Below are 23,761 nucleotides of genomic sequence, written 5' to 3' on the forward strand. Positions count from 1 at the left end.
TGTTTGTTTGTGTTGTGGGAATATTCAATATTTCCTCTTTCAGTTTGCACTCACTCTTGGTACCCAAAGCGATGTGCTGTATTTCTCAGTAACTGAAGTAGTGTATGTTAAATATGATAACCCAATAACAAGGGAGAAGGAATGGTCTTGTGGGTTCAGGCCCAGGCTGGGAGGAAGGCAATCTGGTTTTTTTTCACAGTTCTGTTTGTAAGCAAGGACCTGGGGCACAGCATGTAAGCAGAGTATGCCCCTGAGCAGCCCTATGTGTAAAATGGGTGACAGTCATATTTCAGTATGGTGCAGGAGTCTTTGGGGAATAATTTGTTAACCTTTATGTGGCACACAGATACTGCATTGATGAATACGTTAAAAAGAAATGGGCTCTGGGCGGACAAATCACTATTTAACCTTGTTGTTCTGTTTTGTTGAAGCACTGGTTATGGGGAGTGTTTACTAGATGAGCCTGTATCAAGGACTTACACTTTGCCTCAGCAACTCCCAGGAGTAATTTATGATGTTAATAAACAATGTGAGTTAATATTTGGACCAGGGTCTCAAGTCTGCCCATACATGGTAAGGCTCTTCCACCTCTTTGTTTTGCTCATAACATGTGATAGGAATAAAGCATTGCTGGGTTAGTCCCATTACCATATAGTTTGGTACCCAGGTTGTTCATTTTTGTCAGTGGCAAAAGTCGTCACCATAACAACCACTACTGTAGGCCATTGGCAGGGTTTGACTCCAGGGCCTCCATCTCCTCACATCTTCAGGAGTGACTAACGATTTTGAGAGCTTCAGTCTGGCGGGGTCCCACTTGGGACACTTGAAAGAGGCTTGATTTTCAGAGGATGGGTGCTCATCACTTCCAAGGTATATCAAGTTGGGCACCTAAACACAGACGCACCCCAAAATAACTAGTCCCTTTGGAAAATCCAGGCCCCAGATGATTATCTGGGAGCTATAAAATGCAACTGTCCTCTGTGGACCAGCCACAGAGGGGCTATTTAACATATGACTACCCTGGAGAGAGAAGCCCTCTGTCCACCAGACAGAAGCATCACGCAATAGTCCTCACTCTGCCCTGCAGCATTCCTCACTCCTGTTCTACTGAGCAGCTCGTAAAAGGCAAAAACATTGTCCCCTGCTGTTTGCTGAGACTCCCCACCTGGGTACTAGTTAGTGCCAATTCCAGTGGCTATTTTTGTGTTCCATTTCACATAGGCTACTAAAATGCTACCGGAGGGGATCAGCTTATGATCACCACCATAACTTAGGTTCGACTGGAACTGGTAGCAGGAGACTGCGGGGAGAGGAGATTTTTCATGATTTTGGTTCCAATACACACACGCGCAGCCTATGTTTTGTCAAAATCGCCTGTTGACAGAAATTTTCCAATCAGCTCTACTGGTAGCTTGATTTCAGGTGGGCTCCATGCAGGTGAAGAAGTTTGCCCACACTCATCCAGGTTCAGGACTGATATATCTTAGAGCTGAAAGGCTCCATGTCCCCATAGCTATTCAGTACTCCCCTCTCCCTCGCCCCCACACCCTTCCCTGGCCCTGTTTTATATTGCACACATTCATTGTGTAAGTGATGGCAAATCTATTGTGAAATGTCATGTGATAAACAGTGTGCATCACACTCGAGCCAGACATTACTTAATACTATGATCATTTAAATAAATGAAGCAGATGCAGTGCAGACGCCTCTGGTGCATCAGCAGTGATGGAGCTCACAAAGGATGTCGTACTCAACACACACCTTGGGCTGATGGGACAGAGTGTGAACCTGGAAAGGTCTGTAATACCTGATGTTTCATCCCCTTGTAGATAAAAATGGTGTTAAAAGGCTCGTACTGTATATATCAATCAAAAATCGTTTTTTTCCCCCTGAAGTTCAGTTATATGGAGTGTAACTTACAACTGACATTCACCCAAGGCTAATTCTATATAGCTTTGATGGTGGCACAGTGTAATCTTGCTGGCTTGTGATGTAGGAGGTCATGTGTTCTGTTCCTTGTCAGTGCTGATGGTGTATAATATCAAAATGACACTCTCTCTCTAACTTGGAATTAGTGTAGTAATATGTCATCTGCAAATGCCTTTCTCAAATGCCTCTAAATTGTTCCTGATATAATCTCCTGTTTGCCGTTACTGTGTGTTTGAAATGCATTCTACCTTTTGAAAAGCTAATTGTACTTTTATGGAATTACTCGAGCAACCTCTGGGAGTTTTTCTTTTCCCATTCATAGGAAGTTAAATATATGCAGTTGGTAATTAGTATGTTTAAAATTGGCTCTTAGCTTGGACAACTTCAGAGTAGAATACAGAGCTGGTCAAAATGTTTCATTTAAAACTTTTTTTAACAGTTGTTTTTCACCAGAAATGGAAATGTCTGTGGGAAATGTCTGATTTCAACAAAATGTTTCAGTTTGTGATCTCAGTTTTTCAGTGTTCATGTGTCAAAAACTGGAGGGCAGGGGGATAGTTTATGGGATTTTAGTTTTTTCAGGAGAACCCAACCGTTTTGAAGAAAAATTTCAACCAAAACTTTTTAGCTTTTATCAGAATTTTTTGTAAGAACAAAAAACATTTCCCAAGCAGCTGTAAGCTTGATGGTTTTCAAGGATTTGTCTTAAAAAGTTACATTTGTAACACACTGGATAACCAGTAATAGTTATAGTTGTCATAGCCTTGGAAGACTTGCTGTCCCTAATACTGTCTAATACAGGGATCGGCAACCTCTGGCACGCGGCCCATCAGGGAAAGCCCCTGGTGGGCCGGGGCAGTTTGTTTACCTGCAGCGTCCGCACGTTCGGCCCATCGCAGCTCCCACTAGCTGCGGTTCACTGCTCCAGGCCAGTGGGGGCTGCGGGAAGTGGCTTTGGCCGAGGGATGCACTGGCCGCCATTTCCCGCAGTCCCCATTGGCCTGGAGCAGCGAACCACGGCGGATAGGAGCTGCAATTGACTGAACTTGCGGATGCTGCAGATAAAAAACCGTCCTGTCCCATCAGTGGATTTCCCTGATGGGCTGCTGGCCAAAGGTTGCCGATCCCTGGTCTAATACACACAGTCTTTTAAATGCATTTTAATTAAAATGTGTTTAGGTTATATTTGACCCATATACTTTCATAAAATAAATAGATTATTAAATTTTCTGCATTTCTGAAACCTTTCTAGTCAACATGTTTTGCTAAGTGATGATTCAAGTCAATGGGCATAATGTATCATTTTGTTTTTCTTTGTGATGAAAGAGCACAGGCACAGAAATTGTACATCTTCTCATGCATCCACGCAGGGGACTGGGTCATGGGAATAACTGTGAAATTCCCATTTTTATACTGCTCTTCGGAACTGTGTGGCAGTGGGCTCAGTCTACCGCTCTAACCAATTTTATTCACTTTTCCCTGAGGTTCCCCCTTGGTCAGAGAGTTGGCCTAAGGCCTGTGCATCATTGCGGTCAATATGAACCCTATTTTGATGACGTAAGTGGAACTTCAGGGATGTGTAGACCTTGTGGAGTCCCACTGCATAAGGGTGAATTTCACCCTTTAAAAGACATACAGACTTGATCTTGAAAAAACTACTGGGTGTAGTTACAATACCAAATGAAGTTGCTTTTCAGCAACTTCATTTTGTATTGCTCACAGTATAAGACTAACAGATAATGCCTTACTACTCTGTGTGTGTATAAGATCTGCTACTGTGCGTGTTTGTATTGCATCGTAGTAAATAAAGATGATGTATTACACTCAGGCGTAGTAAGAATTAATGACAGGTAAATTTAAAGTTAAAACAACAAGCTATCTCCCACTGACTTCATTGGGACTGCTCTAGGGTGACCAGACAGCAAATGTGAAAAATTGGGATGGGGGAATAAGAGCATATATAAGAAAAAGACCTCAAAATTGGGACTGTCCCTATAAAATCTGGACATCTGGTCACCCTAGACTGCCCAAAGTGGGTGGGTGGCCGGGAGCACTAATCCCAATAGTAACTATCTTCGTGGTCAGTCCTGGTAAAAATAGTGAGAAATCACAAGGCCCATAATGCAGAATCTGGAAGTAGCCCAGTCATATGAAGATGAGCAGGGAGAAAGGCACCTTTGTAGATCTGGGCCTAAGTCTCAGTTTTAGTCTTCACTGCAATCCACAAAACCCACGCTCAGCTGCCACCCAGTCCTGTAGGCACCTCAACTTACTTGCATCCAAGTTTTCGGGGTAGAACTTCCCTGGGCCCTAAAGTTTCTGCTGCTGATCATGCACGTGGCTGCTTCCTTCAGGCACCTGGATGGATGCCCAAGTCCCAGCGCAAGCCACAAAGCATAAAGCAATACGCAGAGGAGTACCTATCTCACCCCTGGGGCCCAATCCAGTAGGGCTGCCTGCTCAGAGTTAACCTACTGGATCGGGTCCCCTTCAAAAGCTAGGAGGTGTTGGCGGTGATACCGGCTTAGCTGATTTTTTTTTTTTTTTTTTAGCCTAGTGATTAGAGCACTTAGGCTGGGTTCAATTCCCCCCCAGGCAGAGGGGAAGAAAAGATTTGAACAGGGGTCTCCTACCTCTCAGGATCATGCCCTAACCGCTGAACTATGGGATAGTCTGATGTGGAGCTCTGTCTGTATATAAAACTGGAGACTGGACTGTGGGCCCAGCTTACTGCTTTCTATCTGGGTGCCCGAACCCCTTGGCTTTAGAATCATCCCATCTGTTCATGTTTATTGGGATAAAAAATTAAAAACAAAATCCAGAAATGACAGTCACATTCCTAATGAATCACAGATGCAAAAAGAGACCATCCAAACCGCTTCAGCCCGAAATATGTGCCTGAAAATTAAGTCAGGCCAGTGCGCCCCCCCGCCCCCACCATCCCTCGTTCCTCCAATCACATGGTTTTCCTTTTTTTTTTTTTTTTTTTTCCCTTTGCCCTAGCCAGCAACTGAATAACTGCACAAATTGTGGGAATCAGCCCTTCAGGTGCGGTGTTCTGAGCCCAAAGACGGGCCAAACAGCCGCTCTGCCACAGTAGCATAAAACACTGTGTTAACAACACCCCCAGAGACTTAAAGGACGTTCGTGGCAAATGCCTGTTGTTCCGCATGGAGGCAGATGCTGAAGCCTCTGGTGTCTGAAAAACGTCTAAAGGCAATTGTCCATAAGTCTGGCCATGCGTCGGGGGGACCCTCTGTCTGTAAGCCAGCAAATCCCCAATGGGCATATTCTGTCTGCCTTTCCCTCCCTCCCAGTAATGCTTTCGCTATTTAGCCACAGTGGAACAGCTTCAACAGGAGAGACTGAGGGAGGACCCCCCCACATCAGACTATCCCATAGCGCTCTCCTGGGAGACTCCTGTTCAAATCCTTTTCTCCTCTTCTGCTGAGGGGGGAGTTGAACCTGGGTCTTTCGCATCCCAGATGAGTGCTCTAACTAGTAGGCACGACCACCGCTGCTTTGTGTGGAGTGAGGCACCTAACTCATTCTTGCAAGGAACGACTGAGATGCCTAAGTGTCCAAGAGAGTGTTCCCAGCTGTGGATCACTAGCATAGACAGGCCCAGACCAAGTTTAGGTGCCTATCCCCATAAGGCAATGGAGTTTGGGATACACCCCTCTCCTCAGCATCTCTCCTTGGCGGGTCCTTGCCTAGCATGCTGGCTTTTTGCTGATCACACTCTAAGGTGCCTCTCTCTCCCCATTCATTGAATAGGGAGTCTGGGTACCCAGTTCAGGTTGTGTGGGTCTCATGGTTGTTCCTGTGATTTTTTTTTTTCTTCCTAAGCACCTAAAAATTAGGTGTCATGACTCCGAGCATCACAATGTCTTAGTCACGTTGTGGATCTGGGCCAAAGGACCCACTAGAAAAGTGGGAGGATGGAGCATCTCTGCATTTTGGTCTAATTTACCCTTCCAAAGTTTGGATCAGCATAAAAATCCTCCCCCGTTATTTTGCTGTGTCTTGCAAAACACTGATATACAAAATCTGGAGTTAATTTCTTTGGAATGAGTAGCTATTTTAGTACTAAGCTGTGATGTGGCCAGCAGCCCTGCATGCTCAGTAATGCTTGGCCTCAAGTCGCCTTGTTTAAAGTCTGTTATATATGGGTTGGCAGGGAAAATAAAGTGCCATTTTTTTTAATGGAAATCTCTTTCGAAATCAAAGGGCTTGCCTGTCCAAACTGAGCTAAAACAACTCGGATATCTTATCCCCCACCTTTAAATCTTATTCCTAAATTAAAGCTATTTATGTAACCGAGGAGTATTAACTTGCACATATTTTGAATATGAGAGCACTGAAGCCCACACCAAATTAAATCAAGTAATAATCCAACCTCCGTTTTTTGGCCTTTGCTAGGTGAATACTTGTGGTGATCATTTACTTTTGTTTCACAGAATCACTGCTTCACTGATTTTAAAATAAGTGATGCAAAAAAAAAAAGAGGCTGCTAATCTAGTGGTTTTAGAAACTATTTAAAAAAGCGTAGAATTACAGCTATGGTTGCCTTTTTTTCCTACCGGTAGAGGCATAATCATGATTTTTGGTTTCTTGTTTAGGGCAGTGGGTAGTCAGATAAGCTATGCATGCGTGAAGTCTTGGTACACTTGTCTGCCTCCTGCCAATCTATTTAGTAGCAAGTCAACTGATGCCTGGGCTCTGGATTGGGTGAATTATCTAGGAGTCTCTTGGAGAGACAAAGGAAAGTAGACTCTGTTAGAATGCCTTCCTCTACCATCACCACCTCCCTTCGTGAATTTGTCTGTGTAAGTTATTTTGAAGTTTGTCCAGACAAAAACTGGATTAACGACAGCACTTCCACTCATTCCATAAGACACAGGCCCATAGGAAAGAGAACTCTGGCAGGCACTGTATATTTTTCTGTTTTTTAATTCATGTGTTTCCAAAACATAAAAATAATATTTAAACATAGATGTAAAACAAACAAAAAAAAAGACATGAAAGTTACACAACTTGAATATTCACAGTATGTTTCCAAGAAACACAACTGTATTTCCTTAATTTAATCTTGCTGTTTATTAAAGTGGAACATCTTTCTCTTGCTCTCTTTCTTTCCTTAAAGACGTGCTATTTATGATCACAAATCCTGAAATTCTGAACACTATCAATGGTGTAATTTCCTGGCAGAGTTCCGTGTCCTTAGCCATCAGATGTGAAGCTTGTAAGTCATGTCGAGCTCTGTTAGTTGCCTATATTCGTAAGTTATTCAGTCTGCTTCGCTGGGTCATCAGTGCCAAGCCTATGCGTGGCTGGATACTTCACTGCCGAAGTCAACATTTCTGCAGGAAGTCTCTCCTCTGGGACGGCACTGCCATCTTGATGCCACGTGTCTCTTTCCTTTGACAGCTACTGACCCTGTGTGTCTCTGAAAACAACTAGGATAGGGCCCCATCCTGCAGTGCTTAAACTCTCGAAACGTCAGTGGCGGTGATGTATACAGCAGATGGCAGGACTGGGCTCACAATGGAGAAACAGACGTTGTAATATTTTTAAATAAAATAGGCTGTACTGCGGCAGGCTCTTATTAAACAATATGGCCCTTGGTAATCAAATGTGCAGAGGAAGGCAAACCCAGGGCATGCTGTAGACTAGAGGACAAGCGCATCTTCAAATGAATCCAGCAAATAGACCCCATCCCCAATAGGGAGCAGCTAGCCAAATGCAGCTAGGACCAGCTTGCTTCATTAGCAAGGGGAAGGCAGGTAGCGCTGCAGGAAAGAGAACCCTCTTAAGCATGCGGAGAGGCCAGTGTTTATATAGGTTTAGCATGGTAGCAGCTGACCCTGGTTGCATTTCTGAGCCCTTGGAGCTAGTTTAGTGTGGCACCCTTCAGAAACCTGACTATATTTCTCCAGTTCCACTCCTCATCCTGCACAGTTAGCCAGTGTGCGTGCAGTGTTCCTGCTAACGGAGAAAGATTTGGTCACACGTTTTTGCAGCGCATGGTGTGGGATGCGTATGTGCAGGTGAGAGAGAAGACATGGAGTCATTCAGGATGACTAAAACCTGGCCAGGGACAGTGAGAGGGGAAATCTCTTTTCAGGCTTTTTCTTGAGATTTTACAGAGCTTTTCTATGGAGTTTTTACTGGATAATTCTGCAAAAATTGTTGAAACTCCCCACAGGTTCTTTGTGGCTGTAGAGATCAGTCACAAATTAAATATGAGATGAACAGAGCGTGCCAGAGAAACCTGGGTGCATCAGCAAATTCTGACTCCATTACTATGGAGACCATTCCGTTTCGGTTTCTTTTTGTGCCAGTCTAGCCTCAGCAGTGATCGAGCAATGTTTGTTGACACAGCATTAATTTGATAAATGGTTTGTGATTTGTCTAAATTTTTGAGCAATGCCACTTTAGTTATGGGCGTGTCAGCATTTTCATTGAGAGGCATGTTTTATGATAGGCTTACAACTCCCCGGTTTAAAGGCCATATCCAACCACCATTGATGTTTAATGGGAGTTGGATTGGGCTCTACATTTTCTTTAGGTTTAACTTTGATTTCCCAGATGGCCAGAGCACAGAACAGGGAGGTGGGATTCCTGGGATCTGTGGGCTTGTGCAAAGAGCTTTCTGTGCCTCGCTCTCCTCATCCACAAGCTAACTGGGCTGAGGCGGGATGTTCTAGGTTAGGGGTGGCCAACCCATGTCTCCGGAGCCACATGTGGCTCTTCAGAAGTTAATATGCGGCTCCTTGTATAGGCACTGGCTCCGGGGCTGGAGCTACGGCGCCAACTTTCCAGTGTGCCAGGGGGGTGTTCAATGCTCAACTCTTGGCTCTGCCACAGGCCCTGCCCCCCCCTCCGCCCCTTCCCCCAGCCCCTCCCCTCCCCCTAAGCCTGCCATGTCCTCGCTTCCCCCCCCCCCAGAGCCTCCTGCATGCCACAAAACAGCTGATTGGCAGGTGTGGGGGAAGGGGAAGGCGCTGATCAGTGGGGCTGCTGGTGGGCGGGAGTGAGGGGGAGGGAGAAACTGATCGGGGGTTGCTGATGTGTAACTGTGGCTCTTTGGCAATGTACATCGGTAAATTCTGGCTCCTTCTCAGGCTCAGGTTGGCCACCCCTGTTCTAGGTGAATTTGCTGGCCAGAGCTAGCCCGGAGGTCAGATTAAACAGTCAACAATAGTCTGAGAAAAGGGAATGGTCACATTGCTTCTGCAACCTCATGGGGCTATTTATGAAGATTCATGAGTTATTGTCTGCAAAGTATTTGTGTAAACTATTAGTATTTCTGTCATTAAACTCTCAGTCCAAGTATGATCGTTTTTATTATACACCTACAGTCTTTATTCCTGCATAATTATTATCTAACGGCCCTAGGCATGGATTGTCCTAGGCACTGCTCAGACAGCGAACAAACAGTGATTTCAGTAGGTTTTTGCTTTAGGAAAGTGCTCCACTTGTGCCTGAAATGTGATATAAAGCTAACCAGCCTTTTTTAAGGGCAAAAAAAATTGCATCATAGTGATTTTGAAGGTACCAACATTCCCTGCTGTCTGAAATATGCATTCTCTGAAAACAGGCTCCACCTGTTAAGATGAAACCTCTTGCTGATTCCTTTATAAATGCCCAGAAACAGGGACCACCACTTTCTGAGAAGAATTCTGTGCCAAATCCGTGAGTTTCAAGAAGCTGTCGCGATGTCAGAGGAATAGTTGTACATGTTGCAGTGGCGCTGAAAAATCCATGGATCTCAAACGAAGTCGATGGAGGGTGTTTGATTTATTTTCGGCCCCAAAGCAATTAAGCACCTGCGGGAAACCGATTGATTTCCCATGAATAGGGATTGACTGCTGAGCCAGAATCACATTTAACACTATTGCCAATAAAGTGAAATTTTTTTAAACATTCAAATACTTTAAGCACTCCCAAATAAGAAATGCATCCATCAGGCTATTAGCTTGCAATCTTTCAAGCACTTATGAATGTGATTTGTTTTTACGTGAGTAACTGGGGGCTTGTCTACACTTATCAGGAGTTGGACACGTGGCGATAGATGCATCAGCGGTCAATTTAGCGGGTCTAGTGAAGATCTGCTAAATCAACCACTGATCGCTCTCTGGTCAACTCCTGTCCTCCACCTGAACAAGACATGCAAGGGGAGTCAATGGGAGAGCGGCTCAGGTTGACATCGCGTAGCATGGACCCCGCGGTACGTAGCTGAAGTTGTGTAACTTAGATCGAGCTCCTCCCGTAGTGTAGACAAGGCCTGGGACTACTTGATTGCGTAAAGCTATTCATGTATATAAGTGTTTTCAGGTTCAGGGCCCTATTTCATCCCACTCTTAGATGTTGGAGCCTAGGTGATCTGCATCCATTATTCAAACCCCCCGTCAGTACTCCAAGGCAACAGGATGCACTGCACACAAACTGGTAGCCTTCGCTTTTGTTTCCTTTCCCATGCCCCCCACTGTAGGCTCTGGAGTGTTGTTTTTAATGTAAAAATAGGATGTACCAAATAGCCACATTCATAGATTTGAAGTCCAGAAGGGATCATTATGATCCCTTTGTCTCACCCCTTGCATAGCACGGGCTGTAGAATTTGGCCCAGTAGTTTCTGCAGGGGAGCATTTATTGAGCCCAGTAACTTGTGGCTGGATTAGACAGAGCACATCTTTTGGAAAGACATCCCGTCCCCAGTGAACAGCACCAATTGTGGGAGGAATTTATCACTTCCCTGGGCGAGTTATGTCAGTGGTTAATTACCCTCCATGTGAAAAAGCACAGTAGAGTCCTGGTCCCCGAGTAGGGCTTCTAGGGGCTATGGCAACGCAAAACTCACTAGGGGTGAAATCCTGGCCCCCTTGAAGTTTCACTGTGGAATTCAGTGGATTTGACTCTGTTTCTCAGGCCCTGTCCACACTAGAGAGGGTTTGCCATGCCCCTGTAGTTCTACCAGCAAACCCTCCTAAGGGGGAGACAGCTTAGACCAGCAAAAGACGTACTCTTGCCAGGATCGCTTATACCAGTTCCCTGGACAAAATAAGCTGGTCCCACAAAAGGCTTTTTTTGCCAGTATAACTGCATCTGCTCTAGGACTTTTGCTGGCACAGCTGTGTGGGTTAAGGGGAGTGATTTTGTTTTTCACACTCGGACCTGACGTCGCTATGCCAACAAAACCTTTACATGGAAATAGGCCTGGGGAAGTAAAGGAATGTGGAAAAAGTGTTCTGAGGGTGGAGAAACCCCACTCGTTTTTATTGCTCTACTTGTCTTATGTTTTCCCTTATCTTTATTCTGGCAGTTTCTACAGTTCAGGAGATTTTTCTTTCTTTATATTCCTGATCACCTGTCTCTTTGTACTGATGCATTGTGGCTCTCATCCTGTAGCCAGAAAATCAGATAAGTAGCTTTTTTTCAAAAGTCCTCGCTACAAGTGTTGCTTTACAGTTCAGGATCAGTAAACAGGGTATTTTTTGGCTAGTGCAGCTATTATCATTTCTCTATAAATCACTCTTATGGCCTCTGCAATCTGTCTGGACTTCACCTTTTAAGGATGCAGAAGTTCTGAACCTGCTGCTTCACCCTAATCTCATGCAGAGCAGTATAACGCCATGTGACTCGCTCTTATTGTTACTGAAGTCAGAAAAGCATGTAAGCATGTGCCTAAAGCGTAAGCTAAGCTTGTAGTGGTTTCCTGAGTTGGGACCTGTGTGTTTCATCCTTGATTTTGGTGAGGGCAGGATGAGATGCCGGGGATTTTAAGCACTCTAGCGTTTAAAAATGTTTTCCCAAGTTTTTGAGCCAGTGTGATGAACAGTAAGTTAAGGCTTCTTTTGTAACACGTTCCTTTCCTTGTGAATGTAGCTGTTGAGAAAAGGCAGACGAACATAGGCTGAAAACCGAGGGGGAAATTTGTTTGCTATCCTCTAAAACATCAATATTCTGTAATGGAAAAGAGTCGTTCTGTGATGCTCTCTTTTGTGTACAGCACTGCAAGTTTGGCATGTGTGTCCCCAAGGAGCGAGAGGCGCCAGTAACTGATGGAGCGTGGGGATCGTGGAGTCCCTTTGGAAGCTGTTCAAGAACCTGTGGTGGTGGCATAAAAACTGCGGTTCGAGAATGCAACAGGCCTGAGTGAGTACAATAGCACTGAAAAACCTGCTGCTGTTCTTGATAAACAAATGGCTCGAGCAGTGACATTGACGCTGGATTGGTGGCCCAAACTGAGCAAATACTGACTGGGCCACCCAGATCTAAATATTTTAAGAGAGACGGTGAGCTGCTCAAAAGCATTGGCCTGACTCTGCTCCAAATGTCCTTGGAACTCTGAGTTTTAAGATACCAACCAAATGTCCACCTAGAACTACTGTATGAATCAAGTTCCTTCCACAAACACTTCATTAAGCCCCTTTATGCTTTTACACATGAGCTGGCGCAGACTAGACAAACTCTATGGAAATCTGTACCCTGTGTTGTTTTTTTTAAAAAAGGCATTTAAAGATGTTTATCATAAACATGTCAAGCAAACTCTCGTGCCCTTTGAAATCATAGGGAATGTGGCCACTGACTTCAATAGGATCGATACGTGACCTGTAGGATGTTAGCAGCTGATTTGAAAACAAGCCGTTTAATGCAGTGACTGGGCGGGTTTTTGCCTTACTGCCTGCACTCAGTCACTGTGAGTGTGGAGGAGAGGAAGGGATCATTTCGGTCTCTGATTTGGAGTGGGCAGAGGTGACTGAGGGCAGAAGAGAGTGTTCTGCTGAGTTGGCCAAAAACACGAATTTAAAAAGGCAAAGTAAGAGTCGAGTGAGCACTTGAAGCCAGGAATCATTCCACTTTCTTGCCAGTAGTGTCAGAAAGGTTATTGCTAAGGAAATTGGCATTAGCAGTGGGTCTGTGTCAGTTTCTGCATTACTCTGCAAAACCTGCTATCGGCTCTTTGAAGTCTGTGGTAGATGAGTGTTAATTGAGGAGGGAGGTTTAGACCAGGGACACTAACATTAGAGTGATACATGGAGATTGCTCCGTTTGCGTGAGCAAATGTCATCGTAAAGGAAAGGCTGAGGGCAAGGGAATTGGACGTTGACAAGTTCGTTAAAATAATGCTGAGCATAATGCCAGAAACACAAGCATCAGAGCGTTCTCACTCCAGACAGCCTCCACCAGTTTTGCAACAACCGAGCAATGCAGAAACTGGATGGTTCTTCACAAATAAAATATAATTCCACGTGTGCAAAGGATCGCACGAAGTAGTCATCCAGCCAGACATTCAGACATTTTTGGTGAAATACATTCCTGGTGGTATGGAGCAGTAGGCAGCTGGATGGATAGATTCTCTGGTAAGAAGCCTCCTGGACCTCAAGCCTAACCCCATCCGTTCTACCTTCTTCTGGAATTCAGAAGTGAAATTGTGTGTATTTGTATTTCCTAAGAAACATTGTAGGGTGGCATTTTCAAAAGCACCTAAGTGAGTTAGGTGACAATGCCCATTGAAAATCTGGGTGCTTAACAACCTAATGCATTTTTGAAAATCCCACCCAGAGTGCAGTCAGTTGTGCTTATTTTCCTTGATTTCTTTCAAGAGCATTATAACCAGCATTGTCCTCCCCTTGAACCCACCATGAAGTCTCCACAGAGTTGTTGTTGGGTTTTTTTGGTCTTAGACTGGCCCAAATATGTTTTTTACGGTGACTTTGTTTTGCCATTTAAATGTTATGATATGATGTGGGCTGCAAAGACCTCTGTTCTCCTCATGAGATTTTTGTGATGTGCATGTGAGTGAGACAAGTGAATAAAGTTAGAAAGAAAGAACCAACCTTTGCATATCCTCTCTCTCCCGCTTTTCAAAACGTTCTTTTCTAAAATATCAACTAGCACTAGTCTAGCTGAAAAGCAGTTTTATTCCTAAAAGTTTGGACTCTGTTATGACCCCTGATGAAAACAACAACAAACAACCCCAGTTTCTGAAGTCTGATCCAAATGACTTTTTATTTGTCCTGGTATATTTAAAAAAAAAAAAAAGACTTCACATTTTTAAGCAGCTTTTTTTTTTATATGAGCATGCAGGTTGGCGCCTTGTGTGCCAATGAAATGGTCTATTAGACTGGCTGAGTGGAGATCCTCTCCAATCCAACGTTTGAAGTGGAAAAAGCCCACTAACTCTTAGCTGGAGTACAGCTACTGCCTCTGTCTATAATGTGTTTTGACACCTACATGGCTGAGCACTTTGTAGATCAGTAGGAAGCTGTAAGCCTACGACAGGCAAGCAGACTGTTTTGACATGCACTCAGAGGAATGTATTAGCTGACCAAACCCTTCACCTGGGAAATCCAGCAGGATGGTAAAGCTAAAGCCAACCGCTGCACCATATCACGGACAGTGTCTGGTCATTGTGTCAAAGAAAGGCACAGTTGTAGTGACAGCAGAAGAAAACATAGCTCTTAGATCATCAGCACAAGGAGCCCTGTTTGCAGGAAAGGCTGTTTGGATGTCTGTGTTATCCCTGTCTGTGGTTCTAGTCAGATCTGCATTTCTGGTTTGTCACAAGAGTAGCTACATGTGTTGAAAACTGGCTGAGTTGACACGTAAGCATATCTACAAATAAATGTTTTGAACCATTTAACTGCTGAGCTGCTGGCAATACAGTTAGCTGGTAATAGAGCTACAAGTTAAAATACTTCGGAGCCTTTCCCCTGTCATAAGCATAATTCCTAATTCTGAACCTTAGAGTCCAAAATGTGGGTGCCTGCATGAAACCTCCAAGCTTAATTACCAGCTTGGATCTGATGGCGCTGCCACCAGCCAAAAATTTCCAGTGTTTGGCTCACTCTGGTCTCCCCAAAACCTTCCCTGGGGGGACCGGCCGAAGACTCAGATGCCCTGAGGTCTTACCACAAAGGGAAATAACCCCCCTCCCCGTTTCTTCTCTTTACTGTCTCCCAGGCTTCCCCTCCGTGGGTTATCCTGGAAAGATTACTGTACTTAAACCCTTAAAATTATACAAAACAGAAGAGGAAGGGCAATCTACCTTTCGGCCCACCTCTTGTTCTTTTCCCCCTCCAGTCATTTCCTGACGACAGACCAATAATTCTGGCACAGGGATTTCTATCCGCCTAGGAGGCCTCAGCTTAGATAAAGAAAATCCAACAGGGTATTTAAAAAGAAAAACGCTTTAATATATGAAAGAAAAGAAAAGACATAAAATGGTCTCTGATATCAAGGTAACATATTACAGGCTCAATTGCTTAAAAGAAAAAAGTAATGGAAATAACCAGCCTATATTCAAAAAAGAAAATACAATTTAAACATCCAGACGAACTACACACTATCAATAAAATATCAATAAAACAATATAAAAACCTATTGTCTTCTACCTTTTGTACTTACACTTGGAAACAGAAGATTAGAAAAGCCTGGAGATAGAAATCACTCTCATAGTCGAGAGCAACAGAACAGAGAGACAGACAAAAGACATACACCCCCAAATTCCTCCCTGAGCTTTGAAAAATCCGGTTTCCTGATTGGTCCTCTGTTCAGGTGTTTGGTTCCTTTTGTTAACCCTTTACAGGTGAAAGAAACATTAACCCTTAGCTATCTGTTAATGACATCCCCGTTGAAATGTGTTCAGCCTTTTTTTGGTAAAGGGGTGGTCAGATCTGTCAGAGTTGGGTTTTCAAAATGTGGCCTCTGTTGGTGTGCATGCCATCTCTTTCCACATTTCTGGGCAGTCTCACTTGAGTACAAAAGCTCCACTTCACACACCTGCACAAACCCCATCATTTGCCTGCACAAGTGATTGGGCACACAGAGTTTGGGGCATTGAACTGCATGCAGGTAAAGACCGAAGACCCGGCCCTCATAGGTCAGGTTTTGATGCATATAAGATGGAACTCTAGCCCTATAGTGAAATATTTGGTCAGGAAGATGGTGTGCGGGCAACACTTGGCTTGAAACATGCAACACTAAAATGATCAATCCCGTTAGAGCAAAACATTGTGGGTGTTTCTGTATATTACCTCTGTTTGTGTGCCCGTTTGCAAATGCAGTGACCTGGACGCATATAATAGAATTTGCATGCTCAGAACCCCTTTTGTGTATGCACCATCAAGTGTTGCACATGTACATTATGTCACTTGTGCCCACAGAGGCTTTGCACATACATAAGTGGACTTAGTATAATAACTCGGGACAGTGGGGTTGTGTCCAGCTCTCCTGAAGCAGAACACAATCACTCTGATGCCTTGAGAGCTACGTGTGAAAAATAATAAAGCTTCATATTTACATAGGGTGCATTATATAGTCAAAACAAGTCAGTGTGGGAGCAGGGTTGAGAACCCAGGTCTGTCTCCTAGTTTGATTTAATAGGCCACATACTGAAATGGAAGGATCTTTGAATCTTTAGCAGGGATTTAGCTCTGAGTGTGTGGAGCAAGGTTGGAAGGGAAATGTTGCTAGACTGGAGAAACAGTCCACAACAGAAGTTACCTGCTAGTACAGATGCTTCAGAAATGGTAGGGTTTTGCATAGAATGAGCAGGTTCGTATGCAGGAATTACTTCATTTCCCATCATCTGCCATTTGTTGATGGCTGTCCATAAAAAGTATTCGACCGTGCTGGTTGAGAATGGCTAACACGCCAGTATTTCTTCATGACATTAAAAATGTCACATGTTACTGGTGAAAATCAATGTCTGAAAATATTTTATATGAAGCTGATTTCTTGGTCAGGGTCAGGGTCGGCCATCTCAGTTTTACCAGGCTCTATTAAAATTTTTGAAGTGTGTCTCAAAAATTATCAGAGTGGTTTGGGGCTAGTTTGGAAAAAAAAATCAGTGTAAGTGTGTTTAAGCCTCAAATACTAGCAGAAGGGAAAATGAATAGCAAAGTTACAAAGCTGACAGCCAGCTCATGGCGAATTTTAGCATTCTTTGTTTTATGGTAGGTTCTTGTATGCAGTATATTATCTCTAATCTCAAATATCATGTCTGGAAAATGTAATTGCATAGAGGTCTAATTGTGTGGGAGGTGGATGTTGAAGTGGTTAGTATTATATATGACAAGAATCCTGCATGTTCTTGTTTACTACCTTAATATGAAAAATACATCTGCTGTTAATGATATCTGTTATAATGGGAGCATTATGCTTTTAAAGTATCATAGCTGCAATGTATTTCTCTCTTTAAAACATAAGCCTGTAGAGGTTTGCATAATTTAAGGCCATCATGAAATCGTAGTACTGCGTTTGCAATGTAAATGGAAAATATTTTCAAACTGAGACTAATTCTTGTATCATAAGAATCCTGTGAAACCTACACTGGAATATTTTTGTTTTAAGGAGATCTGTAATGTTCACTTAAGAATGAAAAGTCTCAGTTCTAATAATTAATCTATTATTCTGATCTATGTTCTCATGCAAGCACTCAACCTCAAGTGTTACTGATTGTATGTTAGAAGCAAATTTGATATGCTGCTGGGTTTATTGCAGATCAGCACAAAAACCATGACTGTTCAAGCTGAAATTCCTGACAATATTTTTAAATTTAAAATATTTTTGACTAAAATAACATCAAAAATTTGTAATTCCGAAAATTTTAACCTGTTCTAGTTCAAATTCATGTTCCCAGATGACGTTCAGTGGTGTCAAGTCACGTTGCCTGGGTTTGTGTTGGAGTTTGCTGTAGCATGTTGGATTACGCAGATGACCAAATGCCTCTTGTGCATGATGGGTGTGTGTTTACAACAACTAGACCCCTGCTCTTATTTCCTGGTTTAAGATCTATGTGTCCAATCCTATATGGGTCTAAATTGTGGTAACTCCATTGATGTCAATGGAGGCACGCAATTTACATAAGTAGAGGATCTGTCCCAGTTCTGAGTGCCTCCTATTTCTCTTTCCAAAGAATTATGCTGTAAGATGGTCAATATGGCCCTGTCTAGCTACCTGCTTTGAGGGCTGGGTTCTCACTTAGACTTTATGCCTGCATAAGCGAGTAAGGGACCTCTCCTGAGGCATCTACATGGGAGTACGCGCGACTACTCATCTGCTTACTTCCTACCCGGAGCAGGGATAAAGAACAGTTGGACCATAATTAGCTGAGCCAGCGTGGGAGTGGGAAGTGAGAAAATGTCACTGATGCTTGTAGCCAGCAGTAGATTACAACTCCTTGGAAACAGGACAGAGAAGATAGTTCCTCTGAAATGTGTTTCCGGCTTGTCTAAGTGTACTGCTTTAGCTCAAGGGTTGATTTTAAATCGATTTACTTACCCAGTGCAAAAGGCTGGGTGAACACTACATTACACTGTTGTAAATTGCAGTTCTAATTGATTTGAGCTTCAGGTGATTAACGGGGTTAAGCCAAACCAAAAGAAGCCGACTTTAAGCATCACCCTTTGCAGAGAGTTGTGCTGAAAGCCAGAATCTAGTTTTCTCTGTCTAGAGAAGAATTAAGCGATCTATGTTACAACCACTTTCATTTCACTGAGGAGAGGCAATCACTGACAGGCAAAATGGTGCCTTTTTAGCTACCGATGGATTGTATTTCTTTTGTGGCTGTTGGTTGAGATGAAATGCCTGCCTGCCCAATCTATCTAAAAATACACATACATGTGTTAACAGTGGTATGTAGAGATGAGTAGAACAACCCATAATCTCTTCTTCAGTGACCCAGCATACGAATGGAGTATCTGATATGAGATATGCTGATCGATATTATCTCATTGTTCCCTTATACTTCCCTGTCAGCCTGTCTATAGCTGTGTGTTTATTGTCTCTTGTCTAATCCTTAGATTGGGGCGGGCATTGTCTTTCCTCTTCTGTGTACGTACAGCACCAAGCACAGTAGAGTACTGGTCCATGCCCTGGACTCCTAGGCACTCCAGTAATACAAATAAATAATAATAATGGTCGGTTATTGTCTCATCTTAAAAGGGAGCGTGAAAGTGAATAATAAGTAGTAGCGAGGCAGTGTTGACTGGGAGGCATTGGATTTGGAGGCAGGCAACCTGGTGTCCATGTCTGCTCTGCCAGTGACCTGCTAAGAAAGTGCATTTGCCTTTCCGTGCCTCAGTTTCCCTCTCTGTATAATAGATATTACTGGGGCTGCCTCCACTGATGAAGTATTTTGAGATCTGCAGAAGAAAAACACTGTATGCAAGCTAAATATTATTGCTATAAATCCGGGAAGATGTATTTTTAGTGGTAGGCTGTATGTTGTCATGCTAGTCATTGAAGATCTTCTGACATTTGCACAATTTATTTTTGTTTCACTTTCTTGTATTGTGGCTCATTAGGGAAATCTCAGAATGTATCTGAAGTTGGAAAGTTTCCTTTGCATTTTGTTTTGTTCATAGGCATACTGAATGGGAAGCAGATGCTACTGTCATTTTAGGGGGAGGGGTTTTGAGGCGTAAATGGAAGTTAGGCACCAAGCTCCAGTCTACACTCCATCTCCCCTTTATAGTTTTACAAATCTTCCCCTGAGATTGTGTCACACTGCCCTCTGCAGGATAGAACGTTTCAGCCCCATCCACCATTTATCGGCTTGGAATGTTCTTGCCCTCTTATGGGTTGGTCTAAAAAGAGTGTAGTAAAGCAGAAAGGTGAGTTAATGGAGACTGGTGACTGATATTTTCCATGCCCAAAAGTTATGAGGAAAGTTAACTCAGCCCCTGTGTGCGCATGTTCTGTTCTGCATCACTTCTGGCTTATGGATACTATTTTTCATGAGTCACCTAAACTGGCTCCTCCCAGATTTCATTCAAAGTGTCGTATCTTTCCTTCAGTAACATCAGGAAATAAAGGAGAGCTGCAGCGACATTTGATTGTGTTATCAACCAAATAAACCCACATTCGAATGAGTGATCTGACAGTTCTACTCTTAAATCTCATTTTTCACCTTTTGGAGCTTTAATATTAAATTGCAGCTGTAGACAGTGGCTAGAACAAACTGCAAGCGAATAAGCCACTGGGCCAACAGGGCCCGTGCCCGGGGACCCTGAAAAATAGGCATCCCTGCAGCTGACCTGCTCAGCCCACAGCACTCCTGGCAAGGAGCGGGATCCAGGCACGGGGGCTGCCCAGCTCCACCCACCGAGCGCTCCTGCCAGGGAGCAGGGGAAGCCCCTGAGCTGTGACTTTGCTCCCCGCTGGAGTGTGGGAGGAGGCAGAGGGGGGACTGCAGGCAGAAGGGGTGGGGAGAGGCCCCCACTTGCTCTGGCCCAGGGCCCGACAAAAGCTTAATCGGCCAATGGGCTCTTTCCAGTGTCCTGTTATTTTGTTGTTGTTTATTTATATGATCGTGGTGCCTAGGAGTCCCACTCATACACCAAGACCCCATTTTGCTAGATGCTGTGCAAACACGGAGCAGGAAGGACCCTGTCCCAAAGAGCTTCCAGTTTTAAATGTAAGACAGGTGACAAGAAGTGGGTAGAACAGAGAGACGGGGAGCACAAGGAGACGACCAGAAATACTGGTCAGCATTGTTCTAGTTAAAAGATTGTAATTGGTTAAAACTGGATTGGTAACTGGCTAAAAGATAAGAAACAATGGGTAGGAATAAATGGGCAGTTTTCAGAATGGAGAGAGGTAAATAGTGATTTCCGCCGGGGTCTGTAGCGGGATCAGTGCTGTTCAACATATTCATAAATGATCTGGAAAAAGGGCTAAACAGTGAGGTGGCAAAATTTGCAAATGATACAAAACTACTCAAGACAGTTAAGTCCAAAGCAGACTGTGAAGAGTTACCAAGGGACCTTACCAAACTGGGTGACTGGGCAACAAAATGGCAGATGAAATTCAATGTTAATAAATGCAAAGTAGTGCAAATTGAAAAGCACAATCCCAACTGTACATGTAAAATGATGGGGTCTATATTAGCTGTGACCATGCATTAAAGAGATCTTGGAGTCATTGTGGATAGATCTCTGAAAACATCCACTCAATGTGCAGCAGCAGTCAAAAAAGCCAACAGAATGTTGGTTCTCATTAGGAAGGGGATAGATAACTCAGAAAATATTATATTGCCTGTATATAAGTCCCTGCTATGCCCACATCTTGAATACTACGTGCAGATCTGGTTGCCCAATCTCAAAAAAGGTGTATTGGAGTAGGAAAAGGTATAGAAAAGGGCAACAAAAATGATGAGGGGTATGGAACAGCTTCTGTATGAAGAGAGATTAATTAAGAGACTTTTCAGCTTGGAAAAGAGATGATGGATGGAGGATGTTGGATATGATAGAGATCTATAAAATCACTGGTGTGGAGAAAGTAAATAAGGAAGTGTTGTTTACTCCTCATAACACAAGAACTAGGGGTCACTAAATGAAGTTAATAGGAAGCAGGTTTAAAACAAAAGGAAGTATTTCTTCACACATCGCATAGTCAACCTGTGGAACTCCTTGCCAGAGAATGTTGTGAAGGCCAAGACTATAACAGGGTTCAAAAAAGAGCTAGATAAGTTCCTGGAGGATAGATCTTCCCATGGCTATTAGCCAGGATGGGCAGGGGTGGTTACCATCCTCTGTTTGCCAGAGGCTGGGAATGGACGACAGGGGATGGATCACTTGATGATGACCTGTTCTGTTCATTCCCTCTGAAGCACCTGGCATTGGGTACTGTCAGAAGATAGGATACTGGGCTAGATGGACCTTTGATCTGACCTGATATGGATGTTCATATGGCCTATTCATTGTCAAGTTTTCTGTAGGTATCACAGCAAAAGAGTTTTAAGAGGGATTTGAGGAAGAGGGCAGCATAAAAGAAATCATGAAGGTGCTTGCTTGAAAATTTAACAAGCAGGTGATCAGGGCCAGTTCTAGGAGTGGGTAAGCAGGATGATTGCTGTGGGGGCCAACTTCTAGAGGGCACTGTACAGTTGTGCCACTCAGACTTTTTTTCCCTTTCGGGGGGGGGGGTGCTAAAAACATTTTCTGTCATCACCAGCCATTATCCTGCCCATGATGAAGGGTAGGAGTAGTAAAAGTTTTGTCGTGTTTTTTTTTTAAACTGGACGATTGCATGTTCTATAAGGCGTGTCGCATCCTTTCTCATGCTCGATCCTCAAAAGTGGCCAGATGGAATTTTACCAGAGTTTCTGGAACCATTATCCTTTGAGCTGACAATAAGCACCATAAACTTCATCCCAAAGGGGACTTCCTAGGTCTGAAAATGACTTCCTGTCCTGAAAATGTTTTTTGATCAGTCCCTCTAATGTCATAGCAGGAGTGCTCATTCTCTCGTTACTACTGACAGTTACTGGCAGGTCTCCTCTGGTTTATGTAGAAGAGACTGGTGGTTTTGGGGTGGCAGGTTATGAGTAGAGCTGGTCAAAAGCCGTTTGCCAGAATGATTTCCTGATGGGAAGTGCCCTTTCTGTGGGAAAAATTTCAGTTTTGCGGGGAAATTTTTTTTTTTTCCCCATCAGTAAAGTCAAAATGACAGCTGCCCACCTGGAAGACTCTTGTCAATTTCACTTTCTGCCGTTGAAATTGACAAGAGGAGCGTGGCCTTTCACCCATGTGAAGAAACTGTTACTTGGCTGTGCAAGGTAAACGTTGTTGGTGTTTTAGTTCCTCGGAATCAACTAGGGCTCCTAGGCTCCCCAGTAATTCAAACAATAATTGTCACAGCAGGGTCTTCTGGGTCATCAATGCTTATAAAGTTTTACGGTGATGAGGTCCATGTATGTCTCTCTAGGGATTGTCCCATCTTTATTTGTAGATTCTCACAACATAAAATTTAAAATGACTGTGGCAGAGGGGGAATTCATTCCTCCTGGGACACTTTATCTCTGCCCACTCTCCCTGTGCTCCTCAGAAGAGGATGGAGTCTGCCATGCTAATGAGGTGATTCCCTTAAAGATATACACACACTGATTCATTAGCTAGTCCGCTTGCGGTAGCATACTAAAAATAACAGTATGGCTGTGACTGCATGGGTGGTGGCTCGGACTAGCTGCCCAAGTACAATCTCTCCTGACCCCCTGAGCTGCTACCCATGAAGTCTTCTGCCAAGCACCCTCCCAACTGCTGTATAGAAACAAACTGACCCTGGACTTTGCTTGCTTGTTTTTTGGGGTCTGACGATTGTTAAGCATCCTGCCCTGACTCCCTTGCCTATGGATTTTTTGTGTGCCTCCAATGCCTCCACCATTCCCAGGTTTCATTTATAACCGGAAGCAGGTGAATGCAAATCTCACCAGATAGCATCGTTTCACTAGATTTTCAGTCCAAAGTAGTTCTGAAGTTGTTTTGAGGTTTTCCCTTTGCAGCTCCATATTCAGGCCTGCATTCCAGCCCACTTTGAGCTGTGTCCTGTTGTGTATCCAGATCTATCTGCCTTTCAGGTATCCCACTAGCCTGTTGAGGAAGTGGCAAATTATCAGGGCTTTGTTGTGATGAGCTGTAGGGTGCAGCTCTCTCTCCCTCACTCCTCCTTCCCCCGCCCAGATCTTTATTTTCCCTTGTATTTGTTCTTACCCCCTTCCCCTTTCTGCTTGCAGTATTTAGCTGTCACTTTGAGATCTTTCTTAAAGAAATGCAAGAGCAAAATATAGGCTCTTCATCATCAGGAACAGAAGAAGTGTTGTAAATAATAAATGTCCTGAGCTAGTTAGAGGGATGTGATTGTGGGACCGGTGTCTGGTAGCATAGCACTTGATCCAAGGCTCACTGAAGTCAGTGGAAAAACTCCTGTTTGCTCAGTAGGCTTTGAATCAGGTCCATCATGCGCAAGCATGGGAGCGATCCGAAGAAGTTTAAACTTCTTCCCCTATCCCTGTGAGTGCAGAAGAGCTGTTGTTGTGTAATGA

The 23,761-nt window shown here is 43.7% G+C and overlaps 1 protein-coding gene across 2 annotated transcripts in view; it reads left to right on the forward strand.

The window, feature by feature from the left end:
- The window catches only part of ADAMTS9 (ADAM metallopeptidase with thrombospondin type 1 motif 9), a 144,286-nt gene that overhangs the window by 30,530 nt on the left and 89,995 nt on the right, over positions 1-23,761 (forward strand). Inside the window, exons 10-12 of one of the 2 annotated variants that reach the window (XM_032801023.2) lie at positions 432-573; positions 1,689-1,796; positions 11,942-12,087. In XM_032801023.2, coding sequence (XP_032656914.1) covers positions 432-573; positions 1,689-1,796; positions 11,942-12,087 — 396 coding nt within the window. The remainder of the gene's footprint in view (positions 1-431; positions 574-1,688; positions 1,797-11,941; positions 12,088-23,761) is intronic. The other variant, XM_032801024.2, reaches the window with a different exon arrangement.

The sequence above is a fragment of the Chelonoidis abingdonii genome, chromosome 17, assembly GCF_003597395.2.
Source record: "Chelonoidis abingdonii isolate Lonesome George chromosome 17, CheloAbing_2.0, whole genome shotgun sequence".
NCBI lineage: Eukaryota > Metazoa > Chordata > Testudines > Testudinidae > Chelonoidis > Chelonoidis abingdonii.